Raw genomic sequence first — 18,950 nt, forward strand, 5'->3', positions numbered from 1 at the left:
TCCTCCTGTTGCTACTTCAGAAAATAAGCATGTTTTGGGTTATGAAATATTGTTGCCCCCCACCCTCCCATTCTGTCACTACAGACTCTGCTTAAAAGGATCTGAGTTCTGACTGATGTCAAGGAACAAGCCTTCTTGCCTTCCAGATTCCACAATGAATTCCATTATGAATTGCATTCTTTGGAGTAAGAGAGAGATGAACTTGCAATGTATGTATTCTACACACTGCTGAGTCAGGAAAGGAACTCCAGGATGAAAATATGTAGAATATAATCTTACGTTAATGGCTCAGCATGTCAGAGGTGATCAGAGACTCTGTATAAACACTCTGTTACAAAGCAAAGTGAGGGTAAGGTGTAGTCATTAAATGATACTTTCCATCAGGGTTTATCTCTTAATAGTAGTTAAAGAACTGATGTTATTTTGTTCAGTTCAAAAACACATCTCAAAACAAACTTCAGGTAAAAAATCTCAGAAATACCCTTTGGATCCATGTAGTACACTTCATAAGGAAGACTTAAACAGAAGCCCATTATATTGAAATTTATTTAAATTCTTGTGCACACTATATTCATAACATTTTAGCACTTCCCAATGAGATATTTACCATATGTTTCTATAAATTACGCATTTATTGCATAAAACTGCATTCATTTCTCTATCACCATACTATATAAATTATCACAAAAACAGATGAACCAACAAAAGATTCTTGAATACATGTAACATTGGTGGGCTGAAAATAGCAGTTATAGCTTATCTTCATGGTAAGCAGCTCTAAATGAATCCCGCTTGAATTCATTTAATTAAGAAGCTGGAAAGAAAGAAAACATTATTAAATGCTGAAAAATGCATATAAAGCATAGCACCAAAATTATTTGTAAAGAATAATAAACAAGGACTTCAAATATTAATTTGAAAAGTCATTTGACATTTGTGTAACAATCTCTTAAGTTTTTATATTCCATTTAGTGATTACTAAGCAACCATGAAAGTTATCAAATAAAACATAAGTGATTGAACCTTAAATTTGCCTATTTAAAAAAATTAAAAAGCAAAACACTCTTCAAACATCTGTTCTCTTTAATCAAGTTCTGCATCTGCTTTTACTACTTGAAGTGAGAAATCTCTCCCAGGGGATATTTCAGGTTTATTTAAAACCATCTTCTTTTACTGCTGAAGTGGCCCCAGGGCTGGGAGAGTGTAGAACGATTGGCAAGACTCTGTAGTATTGCAGACTCTTAAATTTTTAGTATTTTAATAAATTAAGAAGTTTCCAATGGTATTTCTGTTTCTTTACACCTGGAATGAAAGTTTATGTTTCTAAAAAGTAGATATTTATTGTGTGTCACACCTTTCTAAATACTTTACCAAGTCCTATAGACTGGGAAGTGGGAATGCAGAGAGAGAGAGAGAGACTTGTGTGTGGCTATGGACTAACTGTACTAGCACACGAGCAAAGAACTAGAGAATGGAAGTACTGCCTCTAGCTTTTCCTGGTAGGTCTTTCAACTCCTAGATATGCAGTGTGCACTAGCATACACGTTGTAGCAATTTCACCAGTTTTTCCATTCATGGCATTAATTAATTAATCATTACAAAAGATAAATACAAGTGCCACAAGCTAAAAAGACTGTATCAGTATAAAGATGTTCAATGCTGCAAAAAGCTGACAAGCTCGTTAGGCAAGACATACAAACCAGGGGAAAACAGATGGCAACTGGCTGGGTGCTGGAGGGTGAAGGGATTAACGACAGGGAAAAGCTAGTGAGAACAACTTCATGAAGAGATGAATTGTAGAGGGCTGAAGGGGGGAGTAAGAGAATGATGAGCACATGTGACTAAAAACGTAACCCAGGTCTAGAACAGATGAGTAAGGCCATGTATAGGAAAGGATCTGAGAGGAAAAGAGAGAGGACTAATAGTGAAAAAGTTTGAAGAGAAAAGTGGGAAGGGCTGAAGGTTTCAATAATCAGAGAGATAGCATTGATAGTCTTAAGAGGTGTAAAACACTCAATGATGTAACAGCGAAGAAATACAGCAGTTGGAACAACACGGTACTACCACAGCTATTGATCTTTCTTTCTGTCTAGAAGGGAACTGCACCTTTAGCAGCTAAGAAACATGATACAGAATATAGATAAGAGAAACACAAACTTTTAAAGCAAGTGTAAGAAAATTTAAGCGAAGAAAGAAAACCCTAGGCTAGAAAGCTGAAACACATCAAGTTCCATCAGAATATGAGGATAAACTTTCTTATTTCAAGGGTGAGAGCAATGGAACAGGTTATCCAGAGAGGTTGTGGAGGCTCCTTCTGTCAAACCTGCCTGGAACTGATCTTGTTCAACCTGCTATAAGTGAACCTACTTTAGAAGAGTGACTCATCTCCAGGAGCCACTTCAACCCCAACCATTCTTTCACTCAACTACAAAAAGCCAAAACGCCACTAAAGAAACATGGAGTAGCTGCAAAGAAGGAGATGGAGGGTGAGCAGTTTCTAAAAAATCAAGAATAACAAACTGGACAACATCTGCTGAGATAGATCTGCAGACAGACAAAATAAATCATGTTCTACATGTTCATGAAGTAGAACAGGAAAGCCTGAATAAACTGTGCCCCTCCAAACATAAACTAGATGGGAATGGACAGAAACAGGTAAAAGTAAATGGTAAACCATAAGACTTAGAGAGAAGGCATGCAAGCAAAAAGAGGCATTTTTAATGGTTATAATCACAGAAGGAAAGGTCCTGCTGGGAAAAGAGCATCCAAACTGCCACAGTAGGAAGCACATCCTTCCTAAGAGACCTGCTACAGGAACAGACATTTAGAATTCCGATCTCACATTTTTTAAAGGATTAGAAACCAGCACTGATGTTGACACTTCCCATAGAGAAGAATATGGAAGTTTGTGAATTTTCATGAATTCAGCATGCTGCTAGATGGTTTAAATGAACAGAGGGAGACTGTAATGTGTTGCCTTCCATTTCCACAGGCAGCTTCTTTCCTGAAGAAAATACTGTTTAGCTACATTAACAGGAGTAGTATAGAAAATATTAAATGTAAGAGATTTGTTTTGACAACTGTGTTTTGTTGTTTTCCTGTCTTTTAAAATATTCCTGATTTCTGGTGTTTCAAAGAAAGTAGCCAATTATGCTGGACACAACAGATCAAATTGTGAACCCTGGTATTTAAGAGAAGTAGGTTTACCAATTCATAAACTTAAGGTGAGTCAATTTAATTGTGCATGAAATATCTAAAAAGCTATTAGTAGTGTGCTCATGTTTATTAATAAACTTAATTTCATATGTCTGTAAACACTATTTGTTTTATGTACTAATATTTTTTCCAGTATATTCCCAAGAAATAACTTCTGTTTTATTCACTTGCATTTAATTTCAATTTCAATATTATACAGGATTTCTTTACTGAAACTAATTTAATTACAACAAGGGTAGATGTGTATACAGTGAATGTGAGGAATTTTCAAGCTCTGGGGCATCTGGCAATTTGTGTGTCCTGTTGCATTGACTGTCCTTCCCCAAGCAATAACTGAATACTTTATGTCTGACTTAACATTTATGGGTTTTTGATGAAAATAAGGCATCTTTTATTTATCACGCTTTGCACAGCTTAGTTCATTTTCTCTGCTAGCCAATAAAGAATATGTATTTTCCATTCCATCAATACATAGTTCAGAAGGCTGATTATTTTTTATGGTTTAACTAAAAAAATTTCACATTACTCTTGTAAATAATACTAGAATATAATGGCTATGAAGGATAATTGGATAATGAAAAATTCAACAACAGGGCAGGTTCTAAAAAAATTCAAAAGATACTTAATGAAAAATTATGAAATCATAGAAATTTTGGGTGTTAATTTCATTTAAATTGAGATTAAAACAACAAATGATAAAATGTAGTCTTGAAAGAACAATTTAAAGTGTTAAGAGTAATGAAACTGTGCTAGAAGTTCCATTCAGAAAACAAAGCAGAAAAAACACTGTCGGGCAATTAACTGCAGCTAAAGCTAAAAGAAGATAAAACCAAGAATTTTTTTATATATAAGTAAAGCATGGATAAATTTTTTTCCTGTGTCCTCTTGAAGCTGTGTTACAAATATTTACATGCCTAAAATACTGTGCTCATGTATTGATATAATCTGTTCTTAGCATCCTCTTTCATTCTTTTTTATATTCTGTATGCTTTTTGGGCTGAAACTGCCTAAGGTGTGGTTTCTAGAGAGCCAAGCTCTTTCCTGACTAGCAAAGTAAACTTTAAAGTTCATGGTTTTGGCTTATAGTGAAGAATGGTCTCTATGTCATTCCCATGCGTATGAGTTGACAGATGAAATTCTGAGTTAATATAATGACATTTTATTGCTCAGTCACTGAGTATCTGATATTTAATATATAATTTATTCACTTTAAATACTAGGATAAGAAGGCTTCCAAAAAACATTGTCTAAGATATGTCAACAAACTTTTCTCATCCAGAGAGAATTATAAAGAGAAAACACTCAACAGTATAAAACAAAATTATTACATAATCTTTCAGTAGTTAATGATATCAATTAAAGTGTAAAGTTTTAGCAAAATGAAAATTTTCATCTTATTCCCATAAAAAAGGTGGATTAGCCATGAAAAAGTCCTGCTATGGCAAAACCAGAGATTTGCTGCATGTGAGCCCATCCATCATGATGTGTTCACTTAGTGAGTAACCTACCTATGACCCCCACTTTGCATCACCCTTCCCATTTCAATGTTATACTCTATAAGACTATTTTCCCAGCATATTAACTAAACAATTTTTTGCCCAACCCTAGCCTTCAAGAAGAAAATCCTGTGAAAGAAATAATCAAATCAGAATTGAAAATGTCTGAAGTGGACTGAAAAGAGTCTGTCAAAATTATTGTCCCTTACTACAGACATGCCCTCTAAAGAGCACCTTATAGACAACATTAGAAAAAGAAATAATCGTCTTTCTCCAGTTTTTGACTCTGACTTTACGTTTATGCACCTCTGTTTTGATGTATCTTTGCTACATGGAGGTCACTGCAGAAAAGAATTGTGTTACTGTTTCACTTTTTACCAATGGATGGCTCACAAAGGACTGACTTGGTTGTTCAGTGCCAGAGAACAGAAACAATTTAGGACATTTGAATTTTTCTCTTTTTTAAGTAGGATAGTGAAGTTGATGCTTGAGGTCATGCATATAACATTAAAGCATCTTTAACTGTTGCTTTAGGCAGGCCAACATAATGTTACTTTTTTCCTGACAGATCATTAGTATGCATTGTTGTTAGTATTGTTAAAGGCAAAGCTTTACTAGCCTGAGGACAATTCATTATGTAAAGACTGATAGTTTCAAGGTGAAATCTACAACCAATGAAAGGAAAAGGATAGACATATTTCACATCTTAAGATATATCTGCACTGGGATCATTTGATGAAGTGTGGAACTTGGAAGATCTCAAGGAATTCAGACAAAAAGATTAATGTATTTTATCATGTATGACTGAAGTTTAAAATGCAGGATACTAAATTAAAAGAGGAAAGAGAAAATAACAGTTTATATACTTTGTCCTCCTTAATGTTTTGCATGTTCATTAAAATTCATAAGAACTATCCACAAAAAACAAAGAGGCTTCTCTAAAAAACGCTACAGGCTCATGATGAAGATGACATGTGAAGACCACTGAAGTGTCAAAGAATCAATAGTATGTTTATTCAAAATAACAGAAAATTGGGTCAGAGCTACCCAAGAGACCAATAGAAACATGAAAGATTTAACACTGGAAAGGATCAGATAAGTAAATTAAACATTTGTGAAATTAGTAAATGAAATTTGATAATAGCAGAGCAAAAGGATCAGCTCTAGTGACGGTTTCCAATAATTCCGCCTTGAGCATTTAAGACTGAATGATTAATTTATTACCACGAAAACTTGGAACAATCTAGGACAGACCAACTAAGCTCAAAAGATCTTGCTTTATCATGCAGAAGCAGTAACTTTATAAAAAAAACCCCAAGAAAACTGTGTAACACTGCTATCAAATGTTTCATATGTATTTAGGCATACACACAGTTCATTACTTTATGAGTTTATTTTATTTGAAAGTTGTGGTATTGAGTCTACTTAGCTCCTAAGACAGGATTTGGTTTATGGATCTAATAATTTCTTCACAGTAACAAAATGATGTGGCACTACTTCATTTTATCAGGATTGTGATGAATTATTCTTTTCAGCATTGTCCTGGATTTATTTCTTTTTTAACCAGCTTCAGCATACTAACAAGTACACTTACTTTTGATATGCATCACCTATCAAACTAAATTTTTTTTAATAAAATTTTTAATAGAATTCTGCCATCTAGCCCCAAATCTTGCTGTCCTTTATTTTTAGCTTGGATAATAAAAGGTAAGTATGAAATCTACATAGGCCTCAAACTTCTTCTAGACACTCCTATTAAAAGATATCTAATATTTTTTTAAAAATCTAGATTAATTGTAGGGAGAACAAAACAAAAAAAAATCTACTCCACCTAGTATTTACAGTAAACAGATTAGCAAGAAAAGAGGGAAAACCCCTACATTATTTAAATTAAGACTACCAAAGCTTGTAATACCTGATGCTACAAGATATACTCAGTGATTAGGTTTGCACTAACACCAATGGTATCATGTTGGCATGCAAACTAACAGAGCATACTAATGCTCACAATGCTGTTCAGCACCTGACATCCTAGGTACCAGACTGGAGCCAAAAAGACATATTGCAAACATTCACAAATGCAATGCAAGGTCTGGCATAGATATAACAGGTGATATAAACATTCCTAAAACACACTAAAAATGAAACTAATACAACTGTCAGGTTCTCTTTAGTAACTGACAAATCACATGGCAAGGAACATGCCGCCACCACCGCCATCTCCATTTAATAAACTTGCTATGAGAAGATGGGAGCTCAGACCACGGGTTGTCATTCTTTTGCAATGCTTCTCAAATGAGCTTTGAGCTGCAGATTAAGCTCATAAATCCTGCTTCTTTAAAGTTTAAGACTTAAGCAGTTAATAGAAGGTAAGAATACCTTACACTTAGGAAATCTGGATCCTGCCTTTCACCCCAAGTCAGTCAAGCTAAAAGTAATCTTCAGAGAGGATGCTGAAAAGCAGGACAGGCTACCCCAACTGGCAAACTATTAATTTCATACTGATGAAATTTTGAAGTATGATGCTACTGGGCTCTTTACAGACCTCTTTCCTTAGCAGAAATTACTAAAAAGCAGGACCATAACTTGTACACACATTGCAATGGGAAGAATTTCCTTGTCTTCAGTATAGTGTTATTAAATAATAAAACTAATCTGAAGCAACATAAATGTCATTTAAATAGCCTAAAGAGATCAACCTCTATAAAAATGAAAATAGTTCTGAAGTCTTAGAGCGAAAACTAATAGAAAATTTGTAAGCTAATAGCTGAAATGTTACATCTAAGTTGGCCTTGCAAGGCTGAATTCTTTTTAGTGGAATATAACACAGAATACAAAAATGGTTGTTGTACTAATCATGCGGTCTAATCAAAGAAATCTACTTTTTCACTGGTCAGAGAAATTGCAATTGTTTAACTGACAGGGGTATGTATAATTTAGAAAACCTATAATCCTGTCTCTCCTCCATGGTCTGGCTGACAAAAGAAAAGGATACTTTTAGTGAAGTCAAATCTTATCACAGTACAGTGCTTTTTTGTTTTATGCCTTGTCTTATGTACATCATATATACAAAAATAAATAGTGAATAAACCCTTACAGACCAAAGTATGTTTTCTTTTCGCATTTTTCAGGGGGCAGTGTATATGTCACACATCTGTGCTCAAACCCTTTTAACTGGTCTGCTTTAACAGTCATGCTAACAATAGCATTCCACCCCTCCTTGGTTTTTTTAAATTAATCACCATTCTTCCTGCTTCTACCAGCTTCCATTGACTTCAGTGGTAAAGATTAAAGATTGTTTAGCTAAAAGCAATTCTTAAACTTCTACAAAGCTACTGCAATCTATAGGATGAGAATTTAAAGACAGATTACCTGTATGGGTAGCCATGGTATTTGGAGCGAAATATTGACAGCAGGAAGCTGAAGAAAAAGACCACAAGACCAAGGCCAACCAGACATATTACTGGAAAAAAAATAACTTTGTTTATTAGCACATGAAAGATTTAAAACTGCAATCCCTACAAAGAATATTATTTATGTCAATCATTTATTGAGAATTTTGACACAGTTAATACAAAATGTTACTGCCTTCACTGCTGAAACCCACTATCTTCTGACAGGATTTCAAACAGATATGGAAATAACATTTATGGTTATTAGGGAAAAATAACCTGTCAGGGCAAATGTAGTTTCAAGAAAAAGCAGAAATTTGGAAGTCAAATGTATGTGGATGCAAACGACTTACTTCTGATAATGTATTTAATAACCCATTAAATTATACATATCAAATAATTTAATTTCAGGTATTTGCTTGTTCTTTTTGGGAAAAAAAAAAATTACATTTAGAAAAATGTCCCTTGACTAATGGAATCATGTTCTCTCTAGCCAACCATCTACGGCTGAAGTAGCAGTAAAGGCAGTTTAGTAACTACTTTATCTAGTTATTAATGGCTAAAAATGTCACTGTTCTAAGTTCCAAGGCTGGCAGCCAAACCACTTTTTACTCTTAGCTCACTAGCAATACAAATCTTCAGGTTCTGAAGGTAAGTAACAATTATGCAAATCTTCTGATACCATCCAGGTGAAAGTGCTTTGCATCTATCAGAAAGAACGAATTCACAAAGTAAATGCTGAAATTAACAAATAAAATTTGGAACATCTTTTGGCATCCTGTGGAATGACAGCATAAAAAAAATCTTGATTGTGATAGCCCACTCTATTGCATGTAAATACATTTTTTAAAAAGGGGAACATTTTACAAACTGAGATGCAGCTCATATACATTAGATAATGCTTTGATTCTAGTGAGCTACTTTGTTTTTAAGAACTCCTCTTCTTATACTCTTCCTACTTTACCCAACCCTTTGCTATTTAATTCCAATATTCATGCATCTAAAGTGTGCTGCCTTTGAGTGAAGGATGAGAAAACATGAAGCCGAGGAAACTGACAATGATGCATTTTTTCATTAAAACTGACCATGTGGAAAGTGACACATGTCAACTGGAATATAAAATTTCTACAGTTATTTTGAGAAAACTAGCCATGTACAAAACTAATAAACACACTTCATTATAAAGAAATCACCACTCACAAATATGATTTCCAAGCATGGATGAATAAATTGGAAGCATGAACAGTGCAAGGCAGATACACAGAAAGTATTCACATAATGGCCACAAAGAGCTAAGAGCCCGAACTTTTACTGCAGTCCACTGATATTTCACTGTGCCTGTGTTCTCAGGCCCAGATCTAGGATCATATTCCAATTAAACTTATCCTTATCACTGTATCCTTTGACACCACTCTTAAAGCTAATTACTGTAGAAGGTATTCAGAATCAATGACATATCTATAACTTGCTGAAGGAGACCTTCAAATCACTATAGATTAGAGAGATCTCTAGCCATTCAACCAGCTATTATGAAGAGTTCTAGAAAACTTTTAAAGAAAATAGTGGCCAGCTTTATCTAAAATACTGTGTATTATAGGGGAGCTAAAGAACTGATCTTGAAAGAGGAGGCAGTGTGGGAAATCTGTTATCTTCCAGAGACCTTCAATGGCTTATATCAGAAAAATAAGTCAGGGGATATAAAAGGTGCAAAGGCAGACTGGCATATTTATTTCAACCTATGTCACATTCAGTAAAACCTTTGTTGTTTGACATAACAGTGAGGAAATTTGATTCTGGATAAAACACTTTCATGTTATGTGCTTATGTGATTCATTGACATAAAAAATCTCACAAATATTCTGAGTAACAGCAAAATTCAGAAAAACATAAAAATTGCACTTCAAGCTAAATAACTTCAGACATTACAGATTAGGATATGTTCTGTATTACACCTGCTGGTCTCCTTCTTCCTCTGGAGATATGATACTGGAAAGAGTACCAAATAAAAGAATTTTCATACTCTTGGATGTTGTCATCTTAAATGCATACATTTATTTTGAAAACAATGTTTTGAAACTCTTGTTCGTTATATCACTGATTTCTGATATAATTCAAGAGCCAAAAAGCATTTATGCAATGTAGTAGAGTTACTAAGTCAAGCTGTACCTTGGCTGAGAATGCTTCAAGTATTTTTTTACTGTTATTACTTCATGTGACTGCAGTTTTATCAACAGAATTTTAATGCTCTCCTCTTTTCCAAACAACTAAAGGTAAACACTGGTTTAAGGTAAAGACCTTCTGAAAACTTCATCAGATATTCACTTGTAATTTCACAGGGTCTTTTAATTGTCTAAGCATTACCTTAGCTATAAAGTACAACTTACTTCTCCTTTTTCCAACGTCTCCTTTGGATGTAGCAGCTTCATTCAGGAGTACCATTCCCATGGTGATAGCAGCATCTGTATCGCCATTGTCAAGGAAAGCAACAGATGTGTGGATACCTCAGAAAGCCACAACGGTACATCTATGAACTACAGCTTTTCAAGTTCATAAAACGGAAGAAGGTATTTACATATAAAAACTGCATATTGATACACTCACCTGTGGCAAAAATGTGTAGGATTTTCCTTTGTGCATTCTGGATTTTAAAAAAAATGAAAGACAGTTCAAGAAGCTTTAAAGGACAAGTCATCAAATAGGACACAAATTTTGGACAGTTATGGAAACAGCCACTCCCCAGTATTTGAAAATATTCTGTATATTGGTAGCAAAGGATTTTTAAAAAATTAAAACTGTAAGATCCAGAAATCATTCCCTGCAATTACACAGAATTCACTGGTTATTTGCTACAAACTGAAGCAGCTGGACTACTGGTTTATCTTCCTCTGCATTTAAATAAGACATTAACTCCCTCTTTAGTGTCATATTGCTTAATAGTTTAGCAGAGAAACATCTCAGAGGCAAAGTCCTCAGTCACTTTCAGTGTTTTGTTGTCTCATTATAACTGTTACAAATGTGAACAAGTACTAATGATAAAACAATTTCACTTATCTAGCAAGTTCTTAAGCCATTCTCTTGATTGTTTATTTGAAACTGTATAAACAAAAAGGAATGGTTACTACTGTGCATAACATCTGTTCTGAAGCAGAGGCAAGCCTGAATGCCACTCTGAAGCAGGTGTGAATCATGAGAGCCATAAGTCACAATTGCAAGAAACACGAACTTCAACACACTTTACAGATAGTCAAATAAGGTTGGAGTTTTCAACATTACTTAACCCATGGAGACTACAAATTTCAGGAATAAGCAGATACTTCAAATGTGCTAGATCCTTAAGTAATATCTGCATCTTGAAACATTACACTCGTACTAAACATAATGTATTAATATTTTTAATTTTAGGATTGTTCAAAGACATCTGGAATTTTCACTGTAAGATTTTAATTAAGCTGAGCTTGAACAAAAGGTTTTAGAACTGTCAATGCTAACAGACTCACACTTCATCAGAGATGAGCAGCCTGATTCAGGTTTGACTTGCAAATTTTATAGACACAAACTGAGAAAAGTCAAATTAAGAATAATAACATTTTAAAAAGTAAATATCAATGGGGAAAGATGGCAGAAGCAAATAGGCAACATGAAGAAAACATAATTTTTAACATCACCTCTTTGACGCAGCCATCTACCTATAGTCCGAAATTAAGCTCTAATTAAAAACATGCTAGTAGCTCAGATGAAATTCCTCACACATGTACAAGCTGCAATGCATAGAGCCAGTCTATGAATAATTGGTCATATTAAAGTCTTCCAAAAGCTTATGACTGCATTTGACAAAATATATTAAAAAGAAAAAGAAACAAAATATTGTGAAAAAAATTAATCTTGGAATCCACAATACAAAAAAATGCTTTCTAAAAATTTTACTTGTTAAGATTCAGATTCATGTGCATATGAGACTGGGAATCTCCTGTTCTACTGCTATGCTTCCAGTAGGGAAGAAGAACTGGGGAGAATGTCATGAGAAATTAATTAAATTCTTTATTTTCCAGTGTTACAAAAGCATAAAGATGCATTAATTGAGGCAGCTGTCACATAAAAAGGGTGAGAAAAAAATTTCCACATATATTTCTATCCTGTTGAATAAAAACATCTAAGGTAGCATTATCTAATAACTTTGTTTTACCAATTGTCATTTAGATTTATAGTAGTGATTTTCTGCTGAGTTTAACAGGAGAAAAAAAAACCAGTCCCAAGATATAAAGGTAACTCACCAGGTCCTCTTAGGGAAGTGCTACTTTTTGCAAAGGTTTTGAAATGCCTTGTAAATGTGGTTTTTTTTTTTTTTTTTGGCTTGATTTTCTCATGCAATATCAATACATAATGCAGTTCTTTCCTATTTCCCTTACCTGGCTGCTTCTGAGAAACAAACCAACCAACCACGCACTAAAAAGCCATTTGGGAGACATCCCTTCTGTAACACAGTTCTTATTTTCTTAGCAGACCAATAGTTTAATTCACTTTTCTTACCATCAGGAACAACAATATCACAGAAGTAAGTTGTTTGCTCTACAACTGAGAATGATACATCTGTAACCACCTGAATTGCGCTGGGCTTTTTTTCCCAGTGTTTTGGAGCTTCACATCATTACCCCTAAAGCTTCCCTCATGCTGTCACTATTTTTGCTTCAGTTGCTGCTTTCTAACTTTAGTCATCATTGCAGAGCTTTCAGCCTTATTGGCTGCCTCTTACTTTCAGTAGTATCAGCTTCATAGCCACACTAACACTGTGCATGGTACTTGCCTCATCTCTCTGATGTTAAAATAAAAATTCAACCTGAGGTGTCATTTCAATACAGTAATTATCTTTTTACCACAGAATATATAGCTTGTTACTATTTTTTACTCATTTCAAACATTCTATATTATGCCTTTACACTATTTTGATATTCTACCATATAAAACAAGAGTCCCAGCTCTGAAAACAATCTTTTGAGATTAGTATCACTCTAACAGTGAAGAATGTAAAACTTTAGCAAGTAGTTACTTGGACAGTTTTTCATCTGCAAAAAATGATGCATCAAAAGATGTACTTATTTTCCAATTCCTCTTTATCTACTATGCATTATGAAACTATTTTGAAAAGATGAGGGGAATGTGGCACTCATAAAAGCCATGGCAAGCAAATGTTTTAAATTCAGATGTTCATGCTTTCTAATAAATTTATTTCTCTATTAATCTTTTTTTGTGTAAATCCTGTTATATACCTTCTCAAATTATTACACATTTACATATGAAACTTCTGCTTTTCCTTTTCCCAGCTGATACATGTTTTCATAAAAATTGAAAACATATCTACATAAGGCTTTTGAAAAGGTTTTGAATTTTGATACAGGAAGAACAGTTTTAAAGTAGTATGAAAAAGACAGTAATTATCACAATTTATAAGCTCATACAGAAAATGATCAGTAGTAACAGAATAAAGCATTCAGCCCTGAAAAAAATCAAGATGCTTTATCAGAAGGAGGGGAAAAAACAGATCACCAAATCCAAAACAAAACAAAAAATATCAGATCAATAAAATCCAAAATTATAAATACCCTACAAAATGAAACTAGTTGCTAGTAAATTTGGGATACTTATTATTAACAAACTTCAATAGAAAATTTAATTACAGGATGCCCAAAAGGAAGAAAACCTGATCATTCCTAAGTTTATTAATGTAATACATAATTTATATCTTTATGTCACAAATTTATTCCTAATCAGTAGTAAGTGAGGAATGAAAGGAGAAAAAATAGCTTGACTAGCATTTGGTTACTTTTGTGAAAAAAGTTTGGTGGTGTCATTCATATTTGGTTGTATTTCTGCCAGGGGTGCAAAATCTGGCATTAGCATTACAAACACAAAGAAACAGCTACCTTTTAAAATGCAGATCACACAGATGCTTAAGAACATATGAGCAAGAAAAACTAGAGAACAAAATATTCATCCACTCGAGCCTGTGCTCAGTTTACTGTAACCTAAAATGGGGATAGATTATCATGCAATCTTTAAAAGCTGCTGGTTCACTTTGTCAGACATGGAACAAATAAAAGCACATACTTTTTTGTCAAGGAGTAATCTGATCAACAGAAAGATCTACAGTGGTCTAGTCTTCTCTCTCTCTTTTTTTTTGTTTGGTTTGTTTCTTTGCTTGGAGGGTGATGATTAAAACATGAGAAATTCTTTGCTGGCCCCTTACAAGAGGGCATATTATGCTGATAGCAGTATTTATTTTAACCTTTTCCTATTGAGACTTGAACTTCTATGTCTAAGATGTCAACTACTGTATGTTTCATCTCACAAGGATGATTCCTAAATTAGAAGTTGAAAAAGTGTGGAACAGTCCGAAAATTATTTATTTGAATATAGATTTATGGATGAATTGTACACAAGCCATATTTAAGTATTTAGGTATTAATTTTAATGGCCCTGAAATCCAATTGTAATGATACTAACAACAGCCCTGAACTTACCTTCTGTTTAAAATCTTCTGGCTTCAGCTACACTGAATGGTTTTTCAAGAATTTTAGGAAGTATTACACAAGTACAGACACTGGAGTTCTCCTCAACTCCTTGAAATATGCATCTCACAACAGTGAAGTAGCTCAAAGTTTGCATTTCAACAACTGAAATGCCAACTATATTATACCACTTTCCTTTTTGATGGTTTTTTCATCATTTTAACTGAGCATAGATTTCATACTGATATAGAATTTCCTATAGTGAAAAAATTTATTATTAATTTGATTAGTTTCAGCTTCAATTTATGAACCTTTCTAATCCATAGATAATCTGATGGAACCATTGTTCCTGTGGTCCTCTTAGACACCTGAGAATGGAAAGGCCATACGAAAGCTTCAGAAGAAGACAACTCTGGAATCTGTTTTAATTCAGCTGCAAAATGGAGCATAAAGATACCTGATTAAGTTTGTGTTAAATCACTAATCAAATATTCAGAGTTTTTCAACCTGACTTACATCCTAATTATTCACATTTAGGATCAACTAAAACTAACGCTGGGGAATGATTTTTACATTTATTATTTATGACCTTTTTGGTTGTATAGATTACATCTGATGAAATTTCAGGTTTAGTCCTGTCCATCTGGCAAATTTTTATAGTGTGGTTTGCCCGATAATATCTTTTTCTAGTTTTACTTATATTTTGTAATCCATTTCTCTGCATTTTCAAATATATATTTCAAATAAATATTCCAATCACAACAGTATTAACATCTCCAGAACAGGCAGATGTATAACAAACAGTACTTTACTTTCATTAACATTAAGCATACCAGAGAAACAAATAAATGAGGGAATTTCTTAACAGTTTAACTTTTAAACACAGATACATTTCCTAAAACAAACTTCATTTGAGCTATTTTTAAGTTATTTATGAGGCTATATAATTTTCTCTCAGTATTCAAACAGTGTATTATAAACATCTACCTAATTTTCAAGCACTTTATTTCAAACGCTAGACCTAGTAAGTCTCATCTGTTTGTTAGCACACACTTGATACTTGCATGCAGATGCAATCTCTCTTGCTTTCCATAAAAACCTATAAATATTTTTGGAAATATCACACATTCTTTTTCTACAACATAAGTCATCATCAATATGAGTCTAGACTGTCATTTTACTCTCCATCATTGCTACTATCTAGGCAATATAATTTATTTCTTAGCTGAACGCACTTGAGAGCTACTCCATTTAGTAAAAGGTATCTGTGGATCCAAAATGTAAAACATTTAACTTCGGACTAGATTTCTGCTTCTTTTAGCCATTCAAGCAAATATGTTTCTTAACCATTAAAATAGCCTTTAAAATAATTAACTGAAGCCTAAAGAAACCCTTAAAAATGTCTTCAGCCTGTGGTCAGTGAATGCCTCTTGTTATGTAGATTAGCAGGCAGCTATTTGCAAAAGGCAAATAAAAATGGCCTGTTGACAGCTAAATTAGCTTTGCAGGGGTCTGCACTTCCATTGGAAAATTTTAACCAGAAATTGAAAATGGTTGAAAATCACTGAAATTCAGAGCAAATGCATGCAGAGGACACATGCCATATGTGAAGTTAGTTCATCAATTCCAGTGTACTGCAAGTAGCTGATGAAAGATTATGAATTATGTTTCATGCTGTATTATCAAATGCCAGACTGTAAATTTAAGGTCTCTGCATATCTCTCTCACATTTAAGGGACCTTAATGTCTTTTCTAAAGGGTCATATTATGAATTGTTTTAAGGTCAAGCAGGATACTTAGGTCTAAGCTGGAGATTTAAGTAACATAAAACTCTTAGTTTTTCTAGCTATGATCTTCTTATGCTTCATTACATTTAGGAGGAATCAGCTTCCAGAAGAATCAGAATAAGTTACAAGGTTAACAGGTAGTACTGGTGACTAATGCAAATACATAACAGAAAATGTGCAGGATGTTCTGCTGCTTTGTATGTTGATTTCCAAAGTTAATTAGGAAGCATGCTTAAATATGCTATAATATGCTTTTAGTCTTTATCCACTGTGGTCTTTCTGTTTTCCTTTCTTATCCTTAAGATCAAGGATAGAATAATCCTGTCTCACTCCTTTAGTTACCATCCTCATTCACTTTACCATATAAACTCTGGGGAACACACAACTAGTTGTGCATATTGATGCACAAGTGACAGAATCTCATTACTAAGAATTGAGTATTATTCTACTGACTTTTTCTCAAAATTTCAATGTCAAAATGTGACTCTAACATACAGAAAGTCATCTCTTTACATTCTCTTTACATGGCAAAGTTTCCTCACACCACAGAGGCACTTAATACACTTAATTTAAATTCCCTCTGTAGGACAGGAAATCTCTTTCATAAGAGGTGTCATTTTAATGCTACCAAAAAGATTTGTCCTTTTCCCTTTCAATCAATATCTCATATCCACCTACGCAGCTGTCCCATTAAACTTTGCCTTGGGAATTCAAATTAGGAAACTGAAAAGACATTTCCATTTTTACTTAGGCGTATGTGTTTAATCAGCATCAACGCTAAGTTTAATGGTAAATTAAAATTAGAGAATTATTAGAGAATAGAGAATCTCTATTAAAATTAGAGAAAATGTACCAGGTTAATCATTACTGCTAATTCCTATAACAATGGTTTATCTCCCCTATAGGAGATACAATAAATATATAAATAAATAGTTTGCTTAATAACTGAAACTCATTTGATAATAAGAAGATTTACTTTTAAAATTACTCCTTAAAGTAAGTATTCAATACTATTACAAAAGGGAAAAAATATGACATATTACATTCAAAGCAGTTTTATTTCTCCAGGCAATGACATAAAAACTTGATGAAAATTCATTAGAAATACTGAGTAGTGTCTACAAAAGGAAGAATGAAAGAATTTAAGAAATCTTACAAATTCAACACAGCCTGTCCAACATTATTATTCCTTATGTTTCTTGCTGTCTTTTGACATCCAGAGCAATATTTACAGTTGAACACCGCACATTTCAATGCCTCTTTGGATATAACAGCCATATACACTATCGGTATTCAACTCCAGTTCATTACAACAGTAATACTGATTGTGCATTTTACCGCATGTCATTTCTCTTAGGCAATGACAGCTCTTCATTCCAAAGTTATCTCTTTTGCCTTTATGTCTTCTTAATAACTCTAGCAACAGTACTTCAGTACCCTTGTCTTTAGTTTCTTTTTCTTGTCTCTCCAAGAATGTCAAACTAATCAGCATTTAAATTTTTTTTATTAGTACCCAATCATTTCTGCTGACTCCTCTCATCAATGACCCAATTTCTGTAAGAGGGTTGCAAGAATAGACACCACAAGCCTGGAACATCTTCTGCATGGGGAAAGTGAATTTTTCAACTTGGAAACAAGAAAAGAGAAGTATCTTTGGCAAACTCTATAAAGCTCCAGATAGGAGGGGAAAGAAGAGAGAGAATGGACTGCTTCCCATGACTTAGATACTAAAGTCACACAGTAGATTTACTGTGCAAATTATAGGCTAAAAAAATCCTAAAGGAATAAATTCTGCATACTGCATGAAGTTTACACTGAAAATCCATTGCTATGGAATATTATCCCATAATTAATTCCAAAAAGGATTAAAAAGAAATAAGAATTTATAAATTGATACCTAGAAGCTGTAACATTCTTTATGTTTGATCTGGCTCAAAAATCTCTAAATCAGTTCTTCTGTTTGGTTATTTTGTTTTGCACAATTTTTTCCCTATGTTCTTAAAAGTCATTGCCGCACTATTACATGTGGATGCAAACTGATGGTAACTTGAGAAGATGCTAAACTCTATTGCTAAATCAAAATGTGTTTAGATATGTGCTCTTTTTACATGGTAGAACTGGATATCTAGCACACAATTCGACTGCATTACCAAGACTGCAACTGTGAACAAAGTTATTTCTGTGTAAATTATGTAGTCCAAGGGTCCTTAGAAAAACTCCTCAAAAGCAAAACCTTAAATTACAGACTGCACAATGCCTAGCATGTTCACAGTTCTATGTACATTACTGCTTTTTTTGGGGGGGGATATAATTTATCCCCAAAAAAATCAACTTAAACAAAAAAATCTATTCCATGCTCTCATTTAAATTAGTTTTCTTTGTTTCATCTGCCGTATTTATTCTACAGCAGTTATACTTCTATTTATGTAATGACTTTTTAATAAACTTTCTACTTCATCAGAAAGTCTCTATACTGATATAATCCTACCCCAAAGTATTATGTGTGTAAACTGAACCCAGTTGCTTGAAGCACTGATTATCAAGCTGATGTGCGGA

General features: G+C 33.7%; 1 protein-coding gene across 1 annotated transcript in view; it reads right to left on the bottom strand.

Annotated features, from left to right (window-relative positions):
- Window positions 1-528: 528 nt before the first annotated feature.
- The window catches only part of TUSC3 (tumor suppressor candidate 3), a 111,025-nt gene continuing 92,603 nt past the window's right edge, over window positions 529-18,950 (bottom strand). The window contains exons 8-10 of the mRNA XM_058837938.1: window positions 10,489-10,563; window positions 8,085-8,175; window positions 529-814 (exon numbers count right to left, since the gene is read on the bottom strand). Coding sequence (XP_058693921.1) covers window positions 799-814; window positions 8,085-8,175; window positions 10,489-10,563 — 182 coding nt within the window. The 3' untranslated portion in view covers window positions 529-798. The remainder of the gene's footprint in view (window positions 815-8,084; window positions 8,176-10,488; window positions 10,564-18,950) is intronic.

The sequence above is a fragment of the Poecile atricapillus genome, chromosome 4 (genome assembly GCF_030490865.1).
Source record: "Poecile atricapillus isolate bPoeAtr1 chromosome 4, bPoeAtr1.hap1, whole genome shotgun sequence".
Taxonomy (NCBI): domain Eukaryota; kingdom Metazoa; phylum Chordata; class Aves; order Passeriformes; family Paridae; genus Poecile; species Poecile atricapillus.